Below are 22,422 nucleotides of genomic sequence, written 5' to 3' on the forward strand. Positions count from 1 at the left end.
CAACAGCTCCAGGCGATATGCCAATGCAACTGGGTACCTTTCCACAGGTCCGCAGCCGCATGCCCGCAACGCACAGCCCCCCAGCCCGTGTTGGAAGTGTCTGCTGAAACGACAACAAGACTGGACGCCTGTTCTAGAGACACCCAGGCCTGTAGGAACGAGGGGTCGCTCCAAGGGCTGAGGGCGCGGCGACACAGCGCAGTAACAGAGACTCGGTGTGCGCGCGCGTGCCATGCGCGTCTGGGGACTCGATCGTGAAGCCAGTGCTGAAGTGGTCTCATATAGAATAATCCGAGCGGCATGAAGCGGCTGCGGATGCCATATGCCCCAGGAGCCTCTGAAATAGTTTCAGTGGGACCACTATTTTACTGTCGAGCTCTCTCAGACAGTACAGCATCAGCTGAGCGCGCTCTCCGGAGAGGCGCGCTGCCATGGTGACCGAGTCCAGCTCCAGCCCGAGAGAAGAGATCCTCTGCACGGGGGCGAGTTTGCTCTTTTCTCGGTTGACCTGAAACCCCCACAGGTGGAAGTGCCAGAGCACTTTGTCTCTGTGCATAATCAACTGCTCCGAGAGAGGGCAAAATCAGCCAGTCGTAAAGAAATTGAGTATGCAGATGCCCGCGAGCCGAAGGGGCGCTGAGGCACCCTCCGCGGGCTTGGTGAGGACCCGCGGAGACAGAGAGAGCCCGAAGGGGAGGGCTTTGTATTGCCAAGCTCGACCTTCAAACGCAAACCGCAGAACTGTCGGTGGCGAGGAAGAGTGGAGACATGGAAATACGCGTCCATCAGGTCTAATGCTGCAGACCAACCCAGAGGACGAACGCACCGGAGGATGCGCTTCTGCGTGAGCATTCTGAACGGCAGCTTGTGCAGGCAGCGGTTCAAAACGCGCAGATCTAGGATTGGCCGTGACCCACCGCTCTTTTTGGGCACGATGAAGCGTGGGCTGTAAAACCCACCCTCCATCTCGGCTGGAGGGAGCGGCTCGATTGCATCCTTCGCCAGGAGGACAGCAATCTCCTCTCGCAAGACAGGGGCGGACAGGGGGCTGACCCTGGTGAATACACACCCGTGACTTGGGGGGCCGTTTCGCGAACTGAATCGCATAGCCGAGTCTGATTGTGCGTATGAGCCACCGCGAAGAGCTGGCCCGCGCTAACCAGGCAGGCAGAGCTCTCGCTAATGGACTCATCGCTACAATCGCTGACGTACCAGCAGTGGGGCAGCGCGGAGTGGGTGTGCTGATCCGGGAAGCTCGCGGGTCCCACGGAAAAGCTGGAGGTGAGATATTTGCTCTCACTCCAAACCCGAGCTCCGGAGGGGAGGCTCGAGGGGTGGGAGAAAGGAGACCGTCCTCCCAGCGCTCGTGAGCCACTGGCGAAACGCACCGAATCTGCAAGCTAGAAAGCATAGCGTCCCAGACTGGCAGATTTCGGGCTGTCACATCTGGGGAAGTGAAAAGTGCCCTTTCATAATGTTTTCATGGCAGTAAAAAGTGCCGTTGGAAATGGGGCCCCGCCCTCCAGCGGGGAAAGAGCAAGTTCCCTCTTCTCCAGATGGCCTGTCCCAGGGGCGCTTCGCGGTCCGTTGCCGGACTTAGCGGCGTTCTGGGCAGGGGGGCTGCCTGCTTCCGAGGTGCCCGACGCGCTCGCTTCGCCTGAGGCGTGTGCGGGGGCGGAGCAGCTCTCGTAGGCGGGCGCCTTCGGCGAGGAGCAGGTATGAATGGCACGGCGGGCGGAGCGGGCTACGGACCGCCGATAAGACATCACCCACCAACTGCTCTCTCACCGCCTTGAATTCCTGGGTGAATTCACAGACAGTGTCGCCGAACCTGGCTGGGGATATGGGGAAGTCAAGAAAGCGGACTTTGTCGACTTTGCGCATATCAGCCAGGGGTGGCGCTCCTGGACCACTAATGTGGACATCGTCCTCCCCAACGCACACGCAGCGGACTCAGTAGTCCGAAGAGCTAAGTCGGCGGCGGTGCGAAGCTCGTAAGCCTGGGTTGGACCCACCCTCGTGCAGCTCGGCCAGCGCCTGCGCTTGGTAGCGCTGGTAGGTGGCTATCGCATGCAAGGCGGAAGTAGCCTGGCCCGCAGCTATGTAAGCTCTAGCTCCGAGGGAGGTAGATAACTTACAGGCTTTGGATGGGAGACGAGGCGGACCCCGCCAAGAAGAGGCGCCGCGCGGATTTACCGCCATCGCGCACTCAACCTGAGGAATCGCCACATACCCCCTGGCTGTTTCACCGTCAAGAGTGGTTAGGGTGGAGGAACACGCAGCACGAGCAGAAAAAAGTGCTTTACAAGACCGCGTGAGCCTACTGTGCACCTCCGGGAAGAAGGGAACGCCCCTCTAGTCGGTCCGGCCGCGGAGCTGGGGGATAAACCATCTCCAACCCACGGCCGAAGCAGCCCGGGAAAGCACGGCTAACATGTCCGTTTCAGGATCCGTAGTGACAGCGCTCACCAGCCCGAAGGGGGCGAGCGGGTCTGGATCATCATCGGACAATGAAAGCCCACCCTCCGATGCCGCGGTGGACATCTGGTCTCCTGTGTCATCGGGCGTAAGGGCTACCATCTGTTAGACGGATCGCTTCCCCCGCCCGAAGCTTGGATGGAGCGCTTAGAGGAGCGGGAGGTCCGCGGGCCCGTGGGCGACGGATTATCTCTCGCTGAAACCCTCAGATCTGCCCGAGTGCCCGCTGCCTGAAAAGGACGTGCTGCACGACTGTGTTGCTCTTTCTGTGAAGTTTGCAACTTTATACGCACCGCTCTGGAGGACCGGACCCAAAGAACGCCAGGCAAGGGAGAAACCCAGCTCGACCGTCTGCCACTGCGTGTACACACTCTGGACCGGGAGAATGCTCTCGTTCGCTCAGAATCGCTGGTCACAGCAGGAGGAACCCTCATCGACTCGATCAGAAAGTCTCTGAAGCGAAAAGGATAGCGTCTGCTGGCGCCAGGTGAGCCTATATACTCAGTTGATTGCTTATGCCGCTCACCTGCGCAGGCTTGCGCTGCCAATTCATTCTTAATTGGCCCGTTCAATACTCTTTCAGACGAGTAGCTTCTGAACCGAACCTCCCAATGCGTGGATTTTACAAATCAAATCCACTTATAGTGCTGAAGTTCCCCCCGAAGGGGAACAGCATATTTCATTCACTCATCCATTTAAAAAGGCTCCTCATGACCAACATGCGACCCCTGGTGGACAGTAGCAGACTCCAAAATGAGAAGCAGATTCAGAGTTCCACATGAGGTTATTAATTAGCAAATAATATAAATATTATAAGCGTAAACATTAGGTGAGCAGGTTGCATTGATGAGATTTGCAGTGATAAGCAATTTGGCTGTTTGCACCTGATGAAAAACGACAGAAATTTAAATACAGTCATTCAGAAGCACAGAATATGCACTTACTTACGTAATGGTAAGGTTTATAATCTAATTTATACATATTAAACCTCTTTAAGAATATTAAATGTACATGCTGTATCACTAAGTGTTAGTTTTGAGTCACAGCTCTGAAGTTCAATTTCAAACAGTTTATTTTATTTTCAAGATCTGAGGTGAGCTATCTGCTGCTGCTTTCTGTATATGGCAATAAATGTAATGTAAAATGACATTCAAACTAACATTATTAGCATTTAACACTGAATAAAGTATATAAGGTGTACATGAGGTCATCATTGTCAGTTTTCTGTTGTTCAGCTGCAAGAAATAAAAGCTGTCTCTAAAATACCAATTTGAGGTGTTGGTTAGAACTGAAACTTTTAATATGAAAATGTCCCTTCTATCACGTGCCATTGGTTTTTATAGAACAGAATTTAAATCTGCCTTGAGAAAGCCTTTAGGCTCAATCATCAGACTCACTCCTTTTAGTCCTCAATTTGGCAACCTGTGCTTGTGTTTGTCTTGATCCAGGAATGCAATATTTAGTGCAACCACTGGGTGTCCAACTTACATACTGCACATTTAAGAATTTTTAGATATTTGTGTTAGAAACAAGACAGAAAATCTAAGTAAAATAATCTTTTTTTTTTTTTTTTTTTTTTGCAGTGAATTAGGCATAAATATTTAGTTTTCGGTTATTTTTGTAGTATCACAATCTACCTACCTCACATTTCCCATTGTCTCAGACCCCTCTAAACGACAGCTGCACAGCACATCCAGCGGTTCATGGGGTGAAAAGAAAGAGAGGGAGAGAAAACTCAAAGTGTGAGACTTTATTGTGTTAAACAAAGGCCTATGACTCAGTATTAAAAATATGGCAGCTGTTGTACCCACTGCAAGTGCCAGTTCCAAATGCCTCTGCATGTGTGGTTCAGTCATATTTTTAATCACAAGAATGTTAACAGCATTTTAAAAATTGATTTGTCTTTTTTCATCTCTGTGCTTTTTCCAGCCACAAGGCAACATTGATACAAAATCAGACAAATAACTTCTTACAAAATGTATAATACTTCAGATAACTATTAACTTGTGAATCTCACAAGAATCACTGCTTATTAATAGTACAACAGTTGTTATAAGGCAGAGTTAAGGAATCTAGAATATGGTCATGAAGAATGCATAAATGTGTTATAAGAACAATAAAAACATAGTTTACTTATAATAAGATTGTTAATAATTAACTAAGCTAAATCAATTTTGAGTTCCCTATATTTCCTTAACTTTTTTCAAAAATAAATAAATATAAAACAAATGAGGGCAGCACAATGGCTGAGTGATTAGCACTGTTGACTCACAGCAAGAAGGTAGCTGGTTTGAGTCCCGGCTATATCAGTAGGCATTTCTGTGTAGAGTTTGCATGTTCTCCCCTTGACCGAATGGGTTTCCTCCAGGTGCTCCGATTCGCCCACAGTCCAAAGACATGATAAATTGGCCGTAGTGTATAAGTGTGAATGTGTGTGTGTGTCTGTGTGTGTGTGTATGTTTTCCAGTGATGAGTTGCAGCTGGAAAGGCATCCACTGCTTAAAACATGCTGGATAAGTTGGCGGTTCATTCAGCTGTGGCGACCCCAGATGAAATAAAGGGACTAAGCGAAAAGATAATTAATGAATGATTGTAATTCTATGACGATTCATGATAATAAATGTGTATTCTTTTTGTAAAACCATGATTCATTTACTAGGATTGACATTTATTAGGCTAGTTAATAAGTTAATCTGTTAAAAAGAACACAAAAACAAAACAAAGTAAAAATGCATGTAAAAATAAATTACTAAATGAAATACTTACACCGCGTGGTTTCCTTGCTTTCAAAGGTTCAGGCTCAAAAAAACCTGCCAACTCTTGAACTGACCCAAATGTTTTTGTTTATTTATTTGCCACATTCAATGCAATAATCTGTATAGCCACATTTTAACCTACAATTAAACATTTTTCTGTTTATCATTTTGGTGAGGGCGATTTCGGTAAAAAAAAAAAAAAAAAAGAGGGCGATTTCAGTCACAGAGAAATATTTAAAGAACAATGTGGGTATCTACGTGATTGGAGATACAGTTTTAAAAATATATCAGATGCATGGTAAAACAAAACATCTAAAATAACCCCTTCATGTGACGAAGCTCTCAAATTGTGTAAAGGCGATATTAACGGACGCCTAAAGGTCCTGCTCAGCGTCGACTATATAAACTGCACTCTGCCTTCAGAGAGTTCTCAGTGAACGCGGGTGTGCAGTAGCTTGCCGAGGTGAGGAGTTCGATAATGTCTTTTCTTTGTTTTCCCTCTTCAATTGTGTATTTAGTAATTACTTTTGAGTGTATTTGTTATACGTGTTTATTTTAAAGTGGTAGTTCATAATGTATTAGTAAAAGATGCTCTTTTATCGACACCACGTGGTGTGGGTAAATGCTCGAACCTTGTTAATCTTGCTACGACGTACTTGCACGGTCGTTTAAATGAAACCATCCTGCATTTACTTACTTTTTTCCTCGTATTTTTGTTTCAGAATACCAAGTATTTAGACGATTCATCAAGACTGACTGGAGGTGAGATACAGTGTCATTGCTCATGAAGTAACTTGAAGTTTGTTGTAGATTTGTGAAACGCTTCAGTGATGTTTAGCACTGGGCTCTGAGTTCATGTGTAGACAAAAGTGCAGTTTTGCTCTTGACATGGCAGAACCTGAGAAGTGTAAATGTAATATGAAGTTGTATTAAAGTAATTAAACGTGACGAGTAATCAGCCTTTTCTGTTCTTCTAGAGGGGAGTCTGCTGAGCTGTGAGTGACCTGTGGATGAGCCTTTTTTATTTTTTTTTTTCTTCCCTGCAATTTATTTTATTATTATTTTTTTTTTTGCCCGTTCTTTTTATTGTGTAAGTTTCCTTTGTTCTCTGAAAACCAATAAATGAGACTTTAAAACTGCAAGATCTATATTTTAGTTTTTTTTTTTAACATTAGATTGAAGCCATTTTAATATTAAAGGGGTAAAATCTAGAAAGCATGTTACTGGAAAATGTAGGATTTGAGCCCTTTGAGGTACATGTGGTTCTTGTCCAGCAGTATACATTTTCTTCCTTGTGAACAAAGTCTGGGATTTAAATTTTGTATTAACTCATATTTAGGAATTGTTTTATAAGTGTGGACCGTTTAAATTTATTTAAATCAGTAGTTGAATGAGGTTAAAATGGTAAAGGGAATTTTATTTCCTGCAACGTTAAGCAAATGTAACTTTTGAACCACTTATGATTTATTAACATTCTTCAATATCTTGGTTTAACAAACTGACCAGTTTGACCAATTTATTTTTTGGGTTGAACCATCTGTGGAATAAGCATGCCCCTTTGCATAAAAATCTGCATAGTGAAACAGTTTGACTGACGAAGACGATCTTGAATGGCTGCACTTCCACTGATGTTAAAAATGAGGCTACTGCGATTAGGGGAAAAAGTACTTTGAGAAATCAATCAATGCTGGAGTTCAGTTCCAGCATTTAACAATTATCGTTGTCGTAACGTTGGAGTCTCTCCAACAAACTTACCCCAATCTGGCATTTTCTAACTGGTGTTAAAAAGGGAGGAATGAATTTATTATTTGTTTTTTATTAAGTTGTAAATAACAGTAACTGGGCATTAGATAAAAGCAAAAAAACTAGTATGGCAAGAAGTGTTCACAATTTATAATCCATACTAGTGTATATATATTCATGTTACTAGTACCCTTTCCATTAAGTAACAATGCTTATTAGACAGTAGTGCTTTTTTTTTTTTTTTTTTAAATACACTAGTGCTTACTTATTAGACACTTTATTAGAAACTGCTACCCATGTACTGTTTTTATATACTAACTACCAGTACATAAAATATGTACTAGTCCCAACTAGAATACATACTACTAGTCAACTAAATAGTAAATATCTTAAATCTCAAAAAAAAAAAAAAAAGGAATTCGTGTTTGTGTAAGCACTAGTATGTATTCTAGTTGGGACTAATACTTAAAAACAGTTCGAACATAATAGTATCTAATAAAAAAAGATCTACCGTCTAATGAGTAAGCACTAGTATCTAATAAGCATTAGTACTTAATGGAAAATTTACTAGTATACATAAATTAGTAACAGAATAGTTACCAGTCACTATTAAAATAAGTACTAGAGTCTATGTAAAATGCACTAGTATCTAATAAAGAACTATAGTGTCTAATAAGTACTAGGCCTTAATAGAAAATACACTAGTATCTAAAAAAATAAGTATTAGCAACAGGAAACTAGATATAGCCAGGGTTATAAATTAAATGTCAAAACAATTTGCCATAACCAATGGTTTAAAAAAAAAAAATTCCAGAAGCCATCCCAACACTGTATTTTCCCCATGTAAATGCACCCATAAAGTCATCAGTTCATTATTAGAAACCCCAAGAACTAAAATGTGTGTATTAGTCAAAGGAGAAATGCAATCCTGAGGGGGACTCCAGGAATGTGGCTGAGAACAACGTCTTTAGATGAAAAAACAGGAAGAAAAAAAGACCAAGGAAAATGTCAACATATTTCTGGGAAGATAAAAAAAACTTGCACAGATCGTTGTCTTTAAAATTCCAAATCATTTTCTGATCTTAACTTAGTATGTTGCCTTGGTAAAGACAGCTGAATGATATTTGGAACGTTGTGAATGAGTCTCTCGGTTATTCTGGGTGCATTCCTTTTAAATGGACAGTTCACCCAAAAATGAAAATATCCTCGCCATTCATTCTCCCTCATGTGGTTGTAAACCATTTACATTAAACAATAAAGTAAACAGACCACAAGCCACTCAAAGTAATTCCTGCATCTTTTATTATAATTCTAATAACCTTTATTCATTTCTTAAAACATTTTCATATGTGTATATGAATAGGTATAATCGCATACACATATATTCTGTAAATAACCTCTTATCTGTTCATAATTTCTTCATTTTAAAAGAAAAAAAAAGAGATGCTTTCTGCACACCCTGGACGGCTACTGCATAACTGCTCGTGTGTTTGACCTGTGAGCTCTATCCCGTCCCACACTGTCCAGACTCTATTGGCCATGTGATCTTCAATGTGCGTGTATTATGTATAACAGTTATAAGAAGATGTTAAAAATATGGCGTGTGGAGCTTGAGGGCTTAGAAAGACCAAAATGTCCTATCTTTTTTGCCATGGTCCAATCTTTCATTCAGACGCTAACTAGGGAAGAGAATTGTGATTTTTACTCCACCTAGTGGACAATACAGGTAAGTGAGGGTATTTACCAGTCATCAGGGTACAACACCAGCCGCGTTTGATGTGAATCAATTCGATGAACTGTGGAAAGATGAGACAACAGGGGACACAGGATGTGTAGAAAGCATGATTCCAATACACATTAAAACTCATGTTAAACATTTGGAAGACAGAGATTCTTTAAAACTCGGAATCCTTTTTTTTCCATCTCAGAATAATAATTTCATTCATTGTCCTTACTGTTATCAACATCACTATACTTACCAGATTTAAACATAAAAAAAAAATACAATTAGTTCCTCAATCTTTTTGTCCAGTATGAGTAAGGTAAAGTGAGCAGTATGATGAATGAAGATGCCACACTCTTAGAAGATGAACAGATGAAAGATATGGAGATGGAGGGGATGAGATCTTTACTGATGGTTCTGAAAGAGAGACAGGAAAGTAAGAAGAGTGAAGGCGTCGGTGTTTTGGATGAAAGTAATGACTAAAAGGAAGTATGTCTAAAAGGATGAGGAGCCCTTTTAATTGATTGAGCAACTATTTGTGGTGTTGGAGATGAGGGCTGGAGGTCACTAGATTTACTTATAAGTTTGTGTAAGGGAATATGAATGTAAACGGTAAATATATGGTCACAGACAATAAACTCCTTGATAGTCCTTGCATACAATGTCACAATTGTGTTTCGAAAGGGGGAAGCAATAGGGTGAGGGACATTGTGAGATATGAAATCTTGTTTCTAAGTAAAATCCTAGAGGTACAAAAGGATTGAACACATTGCATGTGGTCACTCAAAAACAAAAAAACAAAACAAAAACAAAGTCAAGCATAAACAGCATCCCAGCAGAAACAAACAAGAAACACTGCAGCTTGTAGAGATAACAGCAAGGACCATGAGAACAATGACTGCAATAAATAACATCATCTCTTGTTAACTCAACAATAGAATTCCAGACCCATTTAGAGTTTAAAAATTGTTATAGGAACAATCGTTGTATTAAAACAGATTAGCACGTATCCCTCACCCATGTCTGAGTGCATGTTCGTCCTGCCTCGCCTCCATAGAAAGTGTTTTGATTTTTGGAAGGAGAGAGGGAGAGTGACTTGGAAAAAGAGAAATACAGGCAGTTTGGTTTTTCCTCTCCCTCTTCTCCATGCTGTCTCCTGTTTTAAAATGGAGCCTTGATATCGTGGATAGGTTCGTTGAAGTTGTAGTTACTTCTATATTTTGACAGTCATTGGTAAAAATGTTGATAAATTTGCAGTGTGTGTATATATATATATATATATACTTTTCTTTTTACAATGTTGTATCATCCTTCGTTAAAAGATTTTTTGCGTATTTTGATCGTCATCTTGTTTCCGTACATAGATATTTTACTGTGTCCCATTATGTGTCATATAAATAAAAGACATGGTTGTAGTGTGTATATATATTTATATATCAGTAATCTGAGAATGTACTGTGTGTATGTTTGTATGTGGTAGAGTATTTATGTGTGTTTTCTGTTGGTCTGGGCACTTATTTTTGCTACGGGTTTGTAATACAGTGACCAGTCTGTATATATTTATATATATATATATATATATTTTTTTTTTCATATATATAGAATTTCATTATAAGACATGAGAAGGTAAAGAATTTCTAGTGAAATATAAGATAAGCACAAGCCTCAATTTGGCTTTGGCAAAATAGAATCCTCCACTGGTGAGGTAAAAACACATAGGCTAACAAATCACGGTCATGCCTCTAGTGATAACCTTTCACATTATCATGTACACACACGCACACACTCATACACAAACAACAGGAACCCACGCATCAACACAGTCTTACCAAATAAGTGCCTGCCATAAAATTGACCTCTATTTTAAGGGCTTCCCTAGTCGTGCCAGACAGGAGGTTTGTCAGTACTTGTCCTTCCAGCAATGGTCTCCATTGAACCTGCTCTAAAAATGATACCCTTAGTAAATGTTTGTCAGTTCTAGACTCAGCTCAACATCTGAGAAAAAGAGAAAGACAGCAAAGGAGGTTTCAATATCTCTCTTTCTCCCTATCTCTTCCAAAAGAAAAACAGAAAAGATAAGACCATTTTGATTGTTTCCCTCAAATTATTTGGCTCAGTTATGTAGTATGTTACCTTCTCATGTTGTGAACATGTTTAATCCTACAGAGATAGATCCCCCTATGTGATTTGTTCAGTTAATTCCAATTTGACCACCTTGTGAGTGCCTGCAAGCTCAAACTAAGTGTATTTTGTTCAGAGGTTGACATGCGGATGTGTATGTGGGTGGTTATGTTTTCGTTGACTGAATCACACATGTAAGCGCAGGCGTGTTCACAGTTCAGACAGGCCGTCAACTCTCTTCTGTATCTCTCCATTCATAAGCAGGCAGTCTGATTTCAAAGTCACCTCATCCTGCTTTATTCTTCATTCAGGGAATAATCTCTGATGGCAGCAGTTGTCACCTCATCTTTCCTGTTCTCTCAACTCCGGTTGGCCTCATCTCTCCTTCTGTTTGTCCGTCCATTTCGAGGAGAGAGAGCAGAAATGGGGAAAGTGCTAGAAGACAGCCTGATGATAGGGGGGGGAAGGTGGAAAGTCTTTATAAGGAAGTATTTTTCTCTTGCTCTCCCACATCCCCCTCTTTCAGTTCTCCATTTCTTTCCCCATGCCATCCTGGACCTCATGCAGTGGCCCACTCCAAGTGTTCTCTGAAGTTAGCAATCAATAGCATATCAAGAGTTACCTTAAGTATAATAGCTTTTTTGCTCATGCACTACCCCTCACCCTAATCCCTCTCCATTGCAGACATCCCTTGCATCTCTCTGCTTCCCCCTTTTCTCTCCTCTCACCTGTCCATAACTCTCCTGAGCGCCCTCTCTATGTTCATGCGATGGCCAACTCGGGTCACACCCAGGTCCAGGTAGTCATCCTTGGTAAGAGAGGGCAGGTGCGTGCCATCAATTTCATTGTCTAAGAATCGCTCCCTGTGTTCACCCAGGTTCAGGTAGCCCAGCCAATCTGCAACATCATACTTGGTCCAGTATGGGAGAGGTTTTGAGGCAAAGGGCTTTGTGGGTGAGGGGGGTGGAAGATGGGGGTAACTCAGGCAAGTGGGTGGAGGAATGGGGTGGAGAGGTGGGGATGAAGTCCCTGACAGGAAGTGAGTGGGTGACAGGGACCGTGAGACCACCAGAGAGGAATTTGGAGGAGGGGGAGCACCCGAGGGGGCAAATAGAGGGGGGGAGGGGGAAAAGTAGGGGTCCCCAAGGGGATTGGCAGGTGAGGGTGGAGTAATAGAACCACGAAGGTCATACAGGCTGCTATAGAGGGGTGTAGTGGGGAGAATAGGAAGGGAAGAGGGGCGGGGAGGGCCAAGCTTGGGACGGTCAGATGGAGAAATTAAAGGGCTGGGTGCTCGTCTGCGCTGGGCATGATGCGACTCTGACTTTCGTGACTCTCGACTGGGAATAAATTGGAACTCCAGAGCTTTGGTGCGATAAACAGGCCGGTGTTTGGGTGAGGTGGGGTATGGTGAATATGATGAAGGGGAAACAGGTGAATGGGATCGGGGAGGGGGCTGGGATGAGGCAGCAGGGGGCTGAGGGGAAGGAGATCGAGCCCAGTTTGAGTAAAGTGGCTGGGAGGAAGGAGTGGGAGAGGGAGACAAGGCAGGCTGAGAGAGCTGAACTGGAGATGGGGAGCTAGAGCGGACAGAGGGAGGACTCAGTGCACCTGTTGAGTCCTCTGAGAACCTGAAATGAGAAAACAAATTAGAACAACAGAATAAAAGATAAGATAAAAAGATAGAATAAGAAAAAAATGACAGTTAAGAGAAAGAGAGAGCAACGAGGTATAGTGCAACAGTTACCTGTGTCTGATGTGGGACAGACAGACGTACATGGACAGTGCAATAAAAAGCAGAAATCACAAAAAGAGAGGAACAGTTTAAACAGACACAGTTACGCATTACACACTAGTGTTCACTGGTGTTTAAATCATTAATAAAAATTGGTAGGTACAAAACAATTTTACTGTTGCAAATGAACACAGGTTAGTCTATATTTCCAAAGAGTCCTTTAAAAGGCTCAGACTTTTACTGACTCATGGAATCCAAAAGCACACTATGCCCATGCAGCTGAGAGATTTTCATGCCACATGCCTCGCTTCAAGGCCACCATGCAGACACAAACATATATCCATGCACATGTACCTATACTATTGGTAACACAATTACCTATGTCTGCTCAATGATCTCTGGGCCCCCCAGTTCTCTGTTCCTTTACTTCTCTGCTGTAATTTGGTGCTTAGTTCATTAATGATGTTTGCTTTCATACCAGTCATGGGAGGATGTAGTTTACGTGGCTCCACATATGTTCCCACTATCTGGCCCCCTCCCTCCCCCATGGTCTGTGATGCTCCAGTCGACCCATCTCCCCACAGTGGTTTTATCTCTGGAGTGCGGGGCCGGTCAAAGTACATTACAGAGGAGCGAGCAATCCCTGGCCCTTCCCTCATCCCATAGCCATCACGGGCACTCAAATCCTCCTCCTCTACCTCCTCGGCCTCATCCTCTTCCTCTTCCTCCTCTCTACGACGGTGGTATGCAGGAGGTGCTGTGCTGGTCTGGCGTCGAAGATCTCCAGCCCGGGTGCCTTCTCTGTACCTCTGTGTTTTTGGGTAGGTGGATGCAGTGCTAGCGGCTTTGGCATTGTGCATTTCAAAAGTCTGCCCATCAAGGTAGCTCATGTAAGACTCTAAAAAGTCTGCCCCACTTGTCCTGTCAACCTCAGTTGCACCATCTCTCCCTCCAATTCCACCTATGCTACTCATCCCTGCTCGTTCCAACCTCTCTCTGACCCCACTACCACTGAGTGCAAGAATGCTGTCTAAGTGATGATCACTGCTGCTTCGGCTGTCCAGCTCCTCAATCCCAGAATCTACCACTGTCTCCTGGGACTCACCACTCTTGGTTGCACTAGGTGGTGGATGATGCTCTGCACTGGGACGCCTACTACCCCCTGTAGCTACTGTGGAGACAGTTGCTATGCGTGTGTGTGGTGTGGCAGCAGCAGTAGTACTAGGAGAGGTGACAGTTGTAGAAGCAGTTGTGGAACAGCTTGCGGTCACAGTTGAGGCACCTCTGATTGATACAGAAGTTGCAGGGGTGGATGATGCTGTTGGTGGCCCCCGGTAGGCAGGTGGAGCTGGAATAGAGAGAGGTGGGGTGGGAGAGGAGGAGCGTCCAGTTGTGTGTGTACTGTTGTATAAATGTTGTGACTGAGATAAGCCAAAAGGTCTATGGTAGCTGTTGGGTGGTGGAGGAGGTGATACAGAGGGAGGTGGAGGTGGTCCAGATGTCTGAAGGGTGGAGGGGGAGTGAGGTGGTAGTGGGTTGGGAGAAGATGGGGAGGGCGATGGGGCAGATTGTGTTAGGTTTGCAACCTCACTGTCATAGGAGGTAAGACTGGAAGTTGTGGAATCTCCTGCCTGAGGTGACGGTAGGGGTGTGTGAGCTGGAAAGCCTGTCATAAAGGAATCTTTCGAAGTGGGCGGGGGTGGTGGGGGAGGGGGTGGTGGAGGATGACGCTGCTGACGGGCTGCAACATTGTGAGAAATCATCGCAGAGTAACCCAAACCACGATCAAAACTATTGGCAAACTCTAGAGGTGGAGGAAGAGGATCAGCAAACACAAACTCATCATCTGCATCTACTGAGGGAGCTGGGGGAGGCAGAACCATCAGGCTTGTACCACTTCCACTTTCACCTGTGGCTCCTGCTGTAGGACGCATAGGGGCTGCTGTTGGAGGAGGAGATGGAGGCGTTAATGAAAGAATGTACGCTCCAGCTTCACTCTCCATCCTCAAGAATGAGGGGCGTCGAGGCTGCTGGGTCATTGGTTGTGATGACTGTTGCTGATACTGGGTTTGAGCTTTTTCTATTTCTCTTTCCCTCTCTCTTTCCCTCTCTCTTTCTCTTGACCTCTCTCTTTGACGTTCTCTTTCACGCTCTTTAAAGGTGGGCTGATATTGCTGAGATTGATAGTGGTGTGTGTGGACAGTTTTATCCTCGGAGAAACGAACCCTTAGGCCTTCTCTGGGAGCAGAGGTGCCAGCTGCTTCCCTATCCGCACGCTCTCCAACCCCAGCTTCTTCACTCCAGCTACTCCCTGCTCCACGCAGGATCCTAGGAGATGGAGGCCGAGTGGATGTGGTGGTGGCAGCTAATGATGAGGAGGTAACAAGATATGAAGAGGTGTTTGTGGATTGAGCAGCAGAGGAGGTTGCAGAGGAAGACGAGGCCATTGGGTAGGAAATGTGTGATGTTGGCTGTGAAGTGGATGAGGAAAAGGCCCCAATGCTTGACAACTGACGGGTAAAATGATGTTCAGTGGTCCTTTCCCTACGTATACGTCCATCATCCTTCAAGGCACGTTCCCGTGCAGCCAAAGCCAAGCCTAGAGGGGATGAAGGGTCCAGTACTTTTCCAGTTAGTGGGTGAATAAAAGTTGTGGTGGGGGCTTGCTGCTGCTGCTGCTGCTGCTGTTGTCTGGATCCTGCCCCATAGAAGTCAGCAGGTACAGACTTAGGCTGGTAATCCCCTTGAGGAGCAGGTGAGGAGTACTCAGGCAAGCCAAATGCAGGAGGCATACTGCGTGTGTGATGGATAAAAGTATCACCTGAGAACATGCCTTCATCTATAGATTTGGATGGTCGCAGGCGTGGTGAAGGCTGGGAACTCAGCTGCTGTTGAGAAGTCTGAGTCCGCCCTCCTGCTCCTCCAGCTCCACTCAACTCTTCCTCAGCAGAAAGAAAAAAGGAGGCACTCTTGCGTCGTGCTTCATGAAATCGTTCTCTGTCCCTGCGAGCTGCCCCTACAATGGCAGCACCAAACTGGCTGGTGAAGTCCAGACTCTCTTGAGTACGAAGTGATGGCAGTGATGGGGGTGGAGGAGCAGGTATAGATGGAGGGGCTGGTGGTGGCACGGTTGGTGCAGGTGGGGGAACAACAGGTTCTGGTTTAGAACTGTCACTTTCTCCTGGGGGCGGTGGTTCAGCCTCCACACTGCTGCCTTGGCTACTGCGTCCACTACTGCTGGTGGAAGGGGCTTTAACAATGATAGTTGGGATTGGAATAGAGCTCTTCTCCACTGACACCTTTGCTTCTAGAGTGTCTTGACCTTGACGCAGGTCTTCCACCTTTGACTGTTTCACCAAGGGCCCCTTTCCTCTACGAGCACCGCCTTTTGGTACACCACCAGCCCCTACCCCCATTCCACTCCGGTCCATTCTGGAAGGTTGGTTCTGAGTAGTCTGCTGCTGTTGTGGAATCACAGTAGCGACACTGGTGGGTGGGACTGCATTGCTGTAACCCCTTCTCAATGCTGCAGCTTTGGCCCCAGCCACTCCTCCAGCCCCTGCAAGATCTCCTGTGTACCCAATCACCTTCCTGGAGGCAGTCCTACTTGGTACAGAGGGGTGGGCTTGGGCATGGGAATAAGCAAGGTCCCCAGTTCCAGACCCAGTAGGTGGTCCAGGGGACCTGTCCCTTGGTCCGTGAGTAACATGTACTGACTGTGAGTAGAGTTGATAATGTGCAGCAGAGGAAGTAGACTGAGACATAGAAACAGACGGCTGTTGAGATGTCTTGCCCCTAAAGCCAAGCGGAGGAGCTGAGGAAAAAGGGGGCTCAGGGGGTGCTGTAGTAGGTGGAGGAGGGATTTCATCTGGGCCAGGTACTGAAAGACTACGGGCAAACTTCATGGCTGGAGGATGAAGAAACTGCTTCTCCTCCTCAGGAACCCCTGCAGAAAAAAAAAGATGAAATACATTTTCAAGAAAATGTATAAAGGGAGAATTAAAATAAAATGTTTCTAAACAACAAAGACGAAAGAAAAATATTTTTGGGAGACAAGATAAATGTACAACATTTGGAAGTGAGAAAATAACCAAAAAAGGAAAAGATATATTTATTTTCTAATACTGAGCAAAGGACAAACAAAACAGGATACAGAAAAGAGACCATCTTGTAGTCTGTCTGTCTGTCTGTCAGCTTGTCTGTTTATTACCATGACTGATCAATCTCCGAACATGTACAAGCTAACCTCCTTACATTAGCAATGCTGTTTTATGTTAGTGCAGACAAATTTTAGTTACAGTCTGTTATATTAAGACAAATACAACACACACACAATGTCTACAGTACTTGATGGCACAGAAAGTGACACTAACAATAGCTACCCTCTCAGCATGCAAAAGAAACAGGTATTGAGGTTGTTATCTCTAGTGCACATAAAGGTTCCAATTTTGTAAACTAAGAAAGTAAGAATTTACATATTTAACATCACATGAATGTTTTTTGCCTTCATGCCATGGGATAGCAAGCATTTTCCCTGTACAGTCAGTGTGCTCTTATTATTATTATTATTATTATTATTATTATCTTGAGGGTTATAAATGGGCTGTCAATTTTATAGTTCAACCAAAAAGGAACACTGATGCTGAACACCAAAAGTAAAAGATTCAAAAATAATAATAATAACATTCAAATTTGTTTTAATAATTGGTTTGTCCTAGATCCCAGTCAAACCCCTGACAAGATTCCTATGAAGTGTTTGAATTGTACAGTCACTAATCTGGAGCAATAAAGCAATACAAATGATAAGCATTAAAGCAAACCCACAGCTGCACTCTTTGGAGTGCTCTCAACGCACGTACCATAGACGTACACCAGTATGGTTAAACAGACACACAGGTGGGCAGACAGACAGATGGACAAACAGACAGCCTCACCGATAGACTTCTGTCGCAGCATACCGTGCGGGGGGCCATGGCCAGACACAAATTGACCACGGTCGTAGCCTAACCCTGCCCCAGATGATGTCATCCCCATTCCAGTTTGGTCGAAATTTGGCTGGCAAAAGACATAATAAATGTTAAAAATAATAATATACATTAAATTATACCAAGATTTAAAAGAATGCAATTTAGAAATCTCTAGTAACTACTGTACGAGCTCACACACAAACCTCATTATAAAAGCCTCTGCCCCGTTCTCTTTTTACCCCCTGAACCCGGGGCCCTGGAGCCTCATTTGTATTAATGGTCTGCTGTGCTGCTGCTAAAATCTCATCCAGTTTATCTGACAGAGAAAAAGAAACATGAAAAAAAAGAATGATTTCGTTCATTCACTTACAGTACAACTTTACATTCTTAGCTTTAATTAGGCCCCATTTACGCGAATACGTTTTAGTTTTAAAATGCGTAAGTTTTGCTACAGTTACACCATTACACCAAAGTTTTCAAGCACCAAAAACTGAGCTTTTGCTGAAGAGGTTGTTTTCATTTTAAAACGCTGCTGCTGCGTGTCAGTGTGGATGGAGGAAAACAGAGACATCTGAAGACGGAGGCGGGGCTGCAGACATTCATCTATCTGATTGGGGCTTTTCCTTAATATTAAGTTGCCTACACAAACTTCAGTCTTGCATCTCCTTATAAGTTCAGACTTTGCAAGTTTGATATGGAAAACTCCCGAGGACACATCGGGGAAAACTTCAGAATTAAGGAACATGAACTTTATAACATCATTCACATTACCCTAACTACGTTGTTCCACTTTCTTAAAAATAAAACGAAAACATGATTTGAGGAACTGCCTCTTTTCATTTTGATATTAGCAACTTAACAGACACCAAAAATGTTGAGATGTCCTGTAGCTAAATATTTTTATGACTGTCATCTTCACTGTATGCATATTTATAACAAAACAAAGCCTATAACATAACTACCTCCTTTCATTCTCATTGAAAATACGAAACATACCGTCTCTTTTGCTGAATATCAGATTTAATAATCAATAATAACCTTTATAAATGTATAACATACAATATTTTTATACATTATAAGAAATAAATGCAAGCAATCAGTCAAATGTGCAGAATCAGTGTACGTGGTTACATTAATTAATATTTTAACTTATTTTTGTGCTCAGCCAAAACAAGTTACCTGAGAACAAGAAATAGATTCAAAATACGAGGGATATGTTGTTAGATAGAGAACAAAATGAATTAAATATCACATTTAAGAAATATAGTGAGATTAGATCCAGCAGTAGATGCTTGATGAACGGTCCGATGTGCACAGCTCTCATTGCTGCAGTGCATGCCAGAGTGTGTGTGTGTGGTCACGTGATGTGCATTTTCATTTGAATAGTGTGGATGAAGAGTTGTTCAGAAACGCTAGGTGAAACGCCAATGTGGACGCAGATCGTTTTCATTCTAAAACTAAAACGCATTAGTGTAAACAGGGCCTTAGGAATTGTTGACTCAGAATGAACTTTTCCATACAATGAAAGTCTTTTTTGGTCACAATAAAATAAATTTAACACATCCAGGGGTGCATTTTCCAAACAACAACATAAATCACGGCTGAAACAGTACGATGCATCATTTGGGAAAAGAACAAAGTCGTGAAGGGTGTTTCCCAAAACCATAATTGCTTTGTCGCAGATCCATCGTTTGAACCATGTTAGTTATAACATAAAACGTCCATAATGATGCTCTTAACGGGGTAGTAACTACTTCTTTACAGAAAATACCCCATACATTTTTTATTTTTTTTTGCAAATTATATGCTTTTACATGGACACACATTTTTAAAAAAATACAATATTAGTTTTGGTAAAAACATGCGCTTGTTACTATATTATTTGAAATATATGGAAATGGCACATATAGGAACTATATATGTTTCCTCAACAAATATTATTTAGAATATTCCATATGAAATCACTTAACTAACACGTATTCTAATCTCATATATAAATCATATTAATCGTTAATGTTTGCAGGCCTAATGTACAGTAGGCCATTTATAAGGAAATTAAAAAAATCCTACCTAATAACGATAATAATAATAATAATAATAATTTATTATTATTGTTGTTATTATTATTATTATTATTATTGTTATTATTATTATTATTATCAATTTTAAGTAGGATATTGTTTTTTTAAATGTTTTTTGAAAAGTCTACTTTTGCAATTTGACACATTCAAACCACTGTAGAAAAATTCTAACCAACAGGCCCATGTCACATACAGTACAGATATAATTATTAATAAATAACCTACTATAAATTAAAATCATTAACGTATGCTTTATATTTTGTTTTCACAAGCTTTGGAGATGTAACTTAAATTCCACTTTAAATAAGTCACCTATAACTTTCGTCATGAGCCACGGCTGTGTTCAAAATGGCATAAATGTTTTCAAAGTGTATTACGTAAGGAACACAATTGTCAATATTAAGATAGTTTAAACTGAAATGTAAAAATACTTTGAAAGCAAATTGCACCTAAGAGAGATGACTAAATTTTTATTTTAATCATTCCAAGTTTAAATATTAGAATGTTGAATAGGGCTTAGGGGGATAATGGGGAATAGAACACAACCAGGAACTATGCTTCTAACTACAGCTCTAGAGGTGTAGTTGCAAGTGTACAAGTTTGTGACGCAGTTTGCGAATGTTGGTTGGAACAATGGATTTGGGAAATGCCAAATCAATGAACTGTTTGTAACAACGGAACTTGCGACCTCTGTTAGCTAATGATGGTTTTTGGAAATGCACCCCAGATAAACTCAGAAAATTTTGCATATTGTTCACAAGACTTTCATCAGTTTTCACTGTATGGAAGAGAGTAGCTCATGCTAAACTTCTCTTTGGTTCTCAGCCACAGAATTACATAAATGCAAATAAATGATGAGAGAATTTGAATTGTTGGTTGAACAGTCAATTTATTTGCTAACTTTATGTATTTCTTAGATGTATTGTATGTGTATCTTACTCAAAGCCATCTGATAAACTGTCCTCTTCTTCTCTGTAGCTTGTGAAGATTCGAACTCTGTAACAGCCAGACAGATTTTATGTCATAAACATTTGGCAAACCCATTAGATGAGGTGTTTCATAAAAGAAAGAACGAAACAAAATGCATTACCTGATTTTTTTTTCCATGGGGCAGAGGCTGTGATCAAGCAAACAGAGAGTCAATGTAAGGTTGAACACCACCAGCCTGTAGTAATACTCTTTTAATACTACAATCACATTATCATCAACTATCAAGTTAGCAAGAGATTAAACACTATTTTTTTTTAATTTAGGTCAGACACTACACTCAAATCCAGAATGTGCACAACAGTTCATGACAACATCAAAGAAATGTGAATCTGAAGTGCTTCTTACCTCTGTCCACTGTGTATGGAATGCCAGGACAGACAGAAAAATTAGGGAGGTTACAAGACAGGTTAGTAAGACATGTCACCAAAAACAACCCTTGCGTTCAAAGTGTGCAGGAAAGGTTTTTAAAAGCCACGCGTGACAATGTAGGGATTGTGTATCTGTGTAAATTTTTCTTGGCGCACATAAAGCTGAGGGATTCTACAGGAATTAAAAGAGGGGTCTACAGTATAGGCTATTTTTAAGGAATACTTAAGTTTTTTCTTTTTTAAATATAGCTCATTTTACAACTCCCCTACAGTTAAACAGTTGAGTATTATCATTTTTAATCCATTCAGATGATCTTGAAACTTGGTGGAAGCACTTTTAGCTTAGCTTAGCTTATTTTAGTATAGCTCCTTGAATCAGATTAGAATATTAGCATCTCGCAAAAAAATGACTTTCGATAATTTTCCTAAAGCTTGACTCTTCTGTAGTTACATTGTGTACTAGGACCAACGGAAAATTAACATTTTTTTTAAAACAACTTTGATGATGTACCATAACTGCAGCAGGCACAATGATTTATACAGCACATGAAAATAGTCTCTAGCTAGGTAACTTCCAACTGGTCTACCTGCTTGCACAGGGTGGGTGTGCCAGTTGTGCTGCCTAAGGGTGTACTCTCAATAGGCTCGGTCGCCTTGAACCGTGCTTCGGTTCTTCCCACCCCTATCCCCCGATGGCCTGCACTCACACTGCATCTTTACCTTCCGAGCCCGAGCAATATTACATCATTGATGATGCGACTGTTCCGTTTAACAGAAGAGAAGCGCTCTCGCTCTGTACAATAGAGATTGGTTTAGTAATATTGTTTTGTATTATTTGAAACTCTTTTGGTCATTTTTAAGCAAGATGCTAAAGGTATTTTCCAATTCAATGATCTATGCTAAGCTAAGCTAAAAGTGCTCCTGCCAGACCTGGGACCAGTTTTTAAAAATTGTAATCTGGATCAAATTGGTCCAGATTTGAAAATCCCATGTTTTTCTATCCAGGATTAACTGATCTATCTTTCTTTTATGATAGTTTTTAAAGGAACATTGGGTTCAATCATTGTTACCAAATCCTGCTTACCCAAGCCTTAATGGAACCAACAGTGTGGAACTAACAGTTGTCACAAACAGCCATTGTTTGTTTTAATAGTAAGAAACAGAAACACTGCAATCAACAAACGTTAAACATTTTTCAGTTCGTTCTAATTCAATAATGCTTTGATATTGTTTTGTTGTTGTTTTTTACCATATCTCATTAGATTAAACATACTTCATAAAGGCTTCAAATATGAAGGATTTTTTTTTATATTATCAGTAACCCTTAATATTTTTTGTTTGCTTTATTTCGTTTAAAACACGGAATCCACCCTTCTGATGTGATCAGAATAATCCTGTTTATTTATCAAATAGATCCCAATCTGAGTTCAAAGTTTTAAATAACCCAAGGTTTGATCTAA

General features: G+C 42.2%; 1 protein-coding gene, 1 long non-coding RNA gene and 1 other non-coding gene across 3 annotated transcripts in view; 2 read left to right on the forward strand and 1 right to left on the reverse strand.

Moving 5' to 3' along the window:
* The first annotated feature begins 5,663 nt into the window (after positions 1–5,663).
* si:dkey-105i19.5 lies at positions 5,664–6,372 on the forward strand. The gene is made up of 3 exons (XR_012401052.1): positions 5,664–5,697; positions 5,957–5,996; positions 6,212–6,372. It is a non-coding gene; the product is annotated as a si:dkey-105i19.5 (long non-coding RNA).
* On the forward strand, positions 6,054–6,143 carry LOC137490050 (small nucleolar RNA SNORD88). Its single transcript, XR_011009412.1, has one exon. It is a non-coding gene; the product is annotated as a small nucleolar RNA SNORD88 (small nucleolar RNA).
* A 4,424-nt stretch (positions 6,373–10,796) lies between the features above and the next one.
* shank1 (SH3 and multiple ankyrin repeat domains 1) overlaps positions 10,797–22,422 on the reverse strand; it is a 161,795-nt gene continuing 150,169 nt past the window's right edge. The window contains exons 21-28 of the mRNA XM_068218106.2: positions 20,940–21,037; positions 20,695–20,721; positions 20,544–20,600; positions 17,727–17,839; positions 17,491–17,611; positions 12,935–16,502; positions 11,550–12,452; positions 10,797–11,268 (exon numbers count right to left, since the gene is read on the reverse strand). Coding sequence (XP_068074207.1) covers positions 11,181–11,268; positions 11,550–12,452; positions 12,935–16,502; positions 17,491–17,611; positions 17,727–17,839; positions 20,544–20,600; positions 20,695–20,721; positions 20,940–21,037 — 4,975 coding nt within the window. The 3' untranslated portion in view covers positions 10,797–11,180. The remainder of the gene's footprint in view (positions 11,269–11,549; positions 12,453–12,934; positions 16,503–17,490; positions 17,612–17,726; positions 17,840–20,543; positions 20,601–20,694; positions 20,722–20,939; positions 21,038–22,422) is intronic.

The sequence above is a fragment of the Danio rerio genome, chromosome 3 (assembly GCF_049306965.1).
Source record: "Danio rerio strain Tuebingen ecotype United States chromosome 3, GRCz12tu, whole genome shotgun sequence".
Taxonomy (NCBI): domain Eukaryota; kingdom Metazoa; phylum Chordata; class Actinopteri; order Cypriniformes; family Danionidae; genus Danio; species Danio rerio.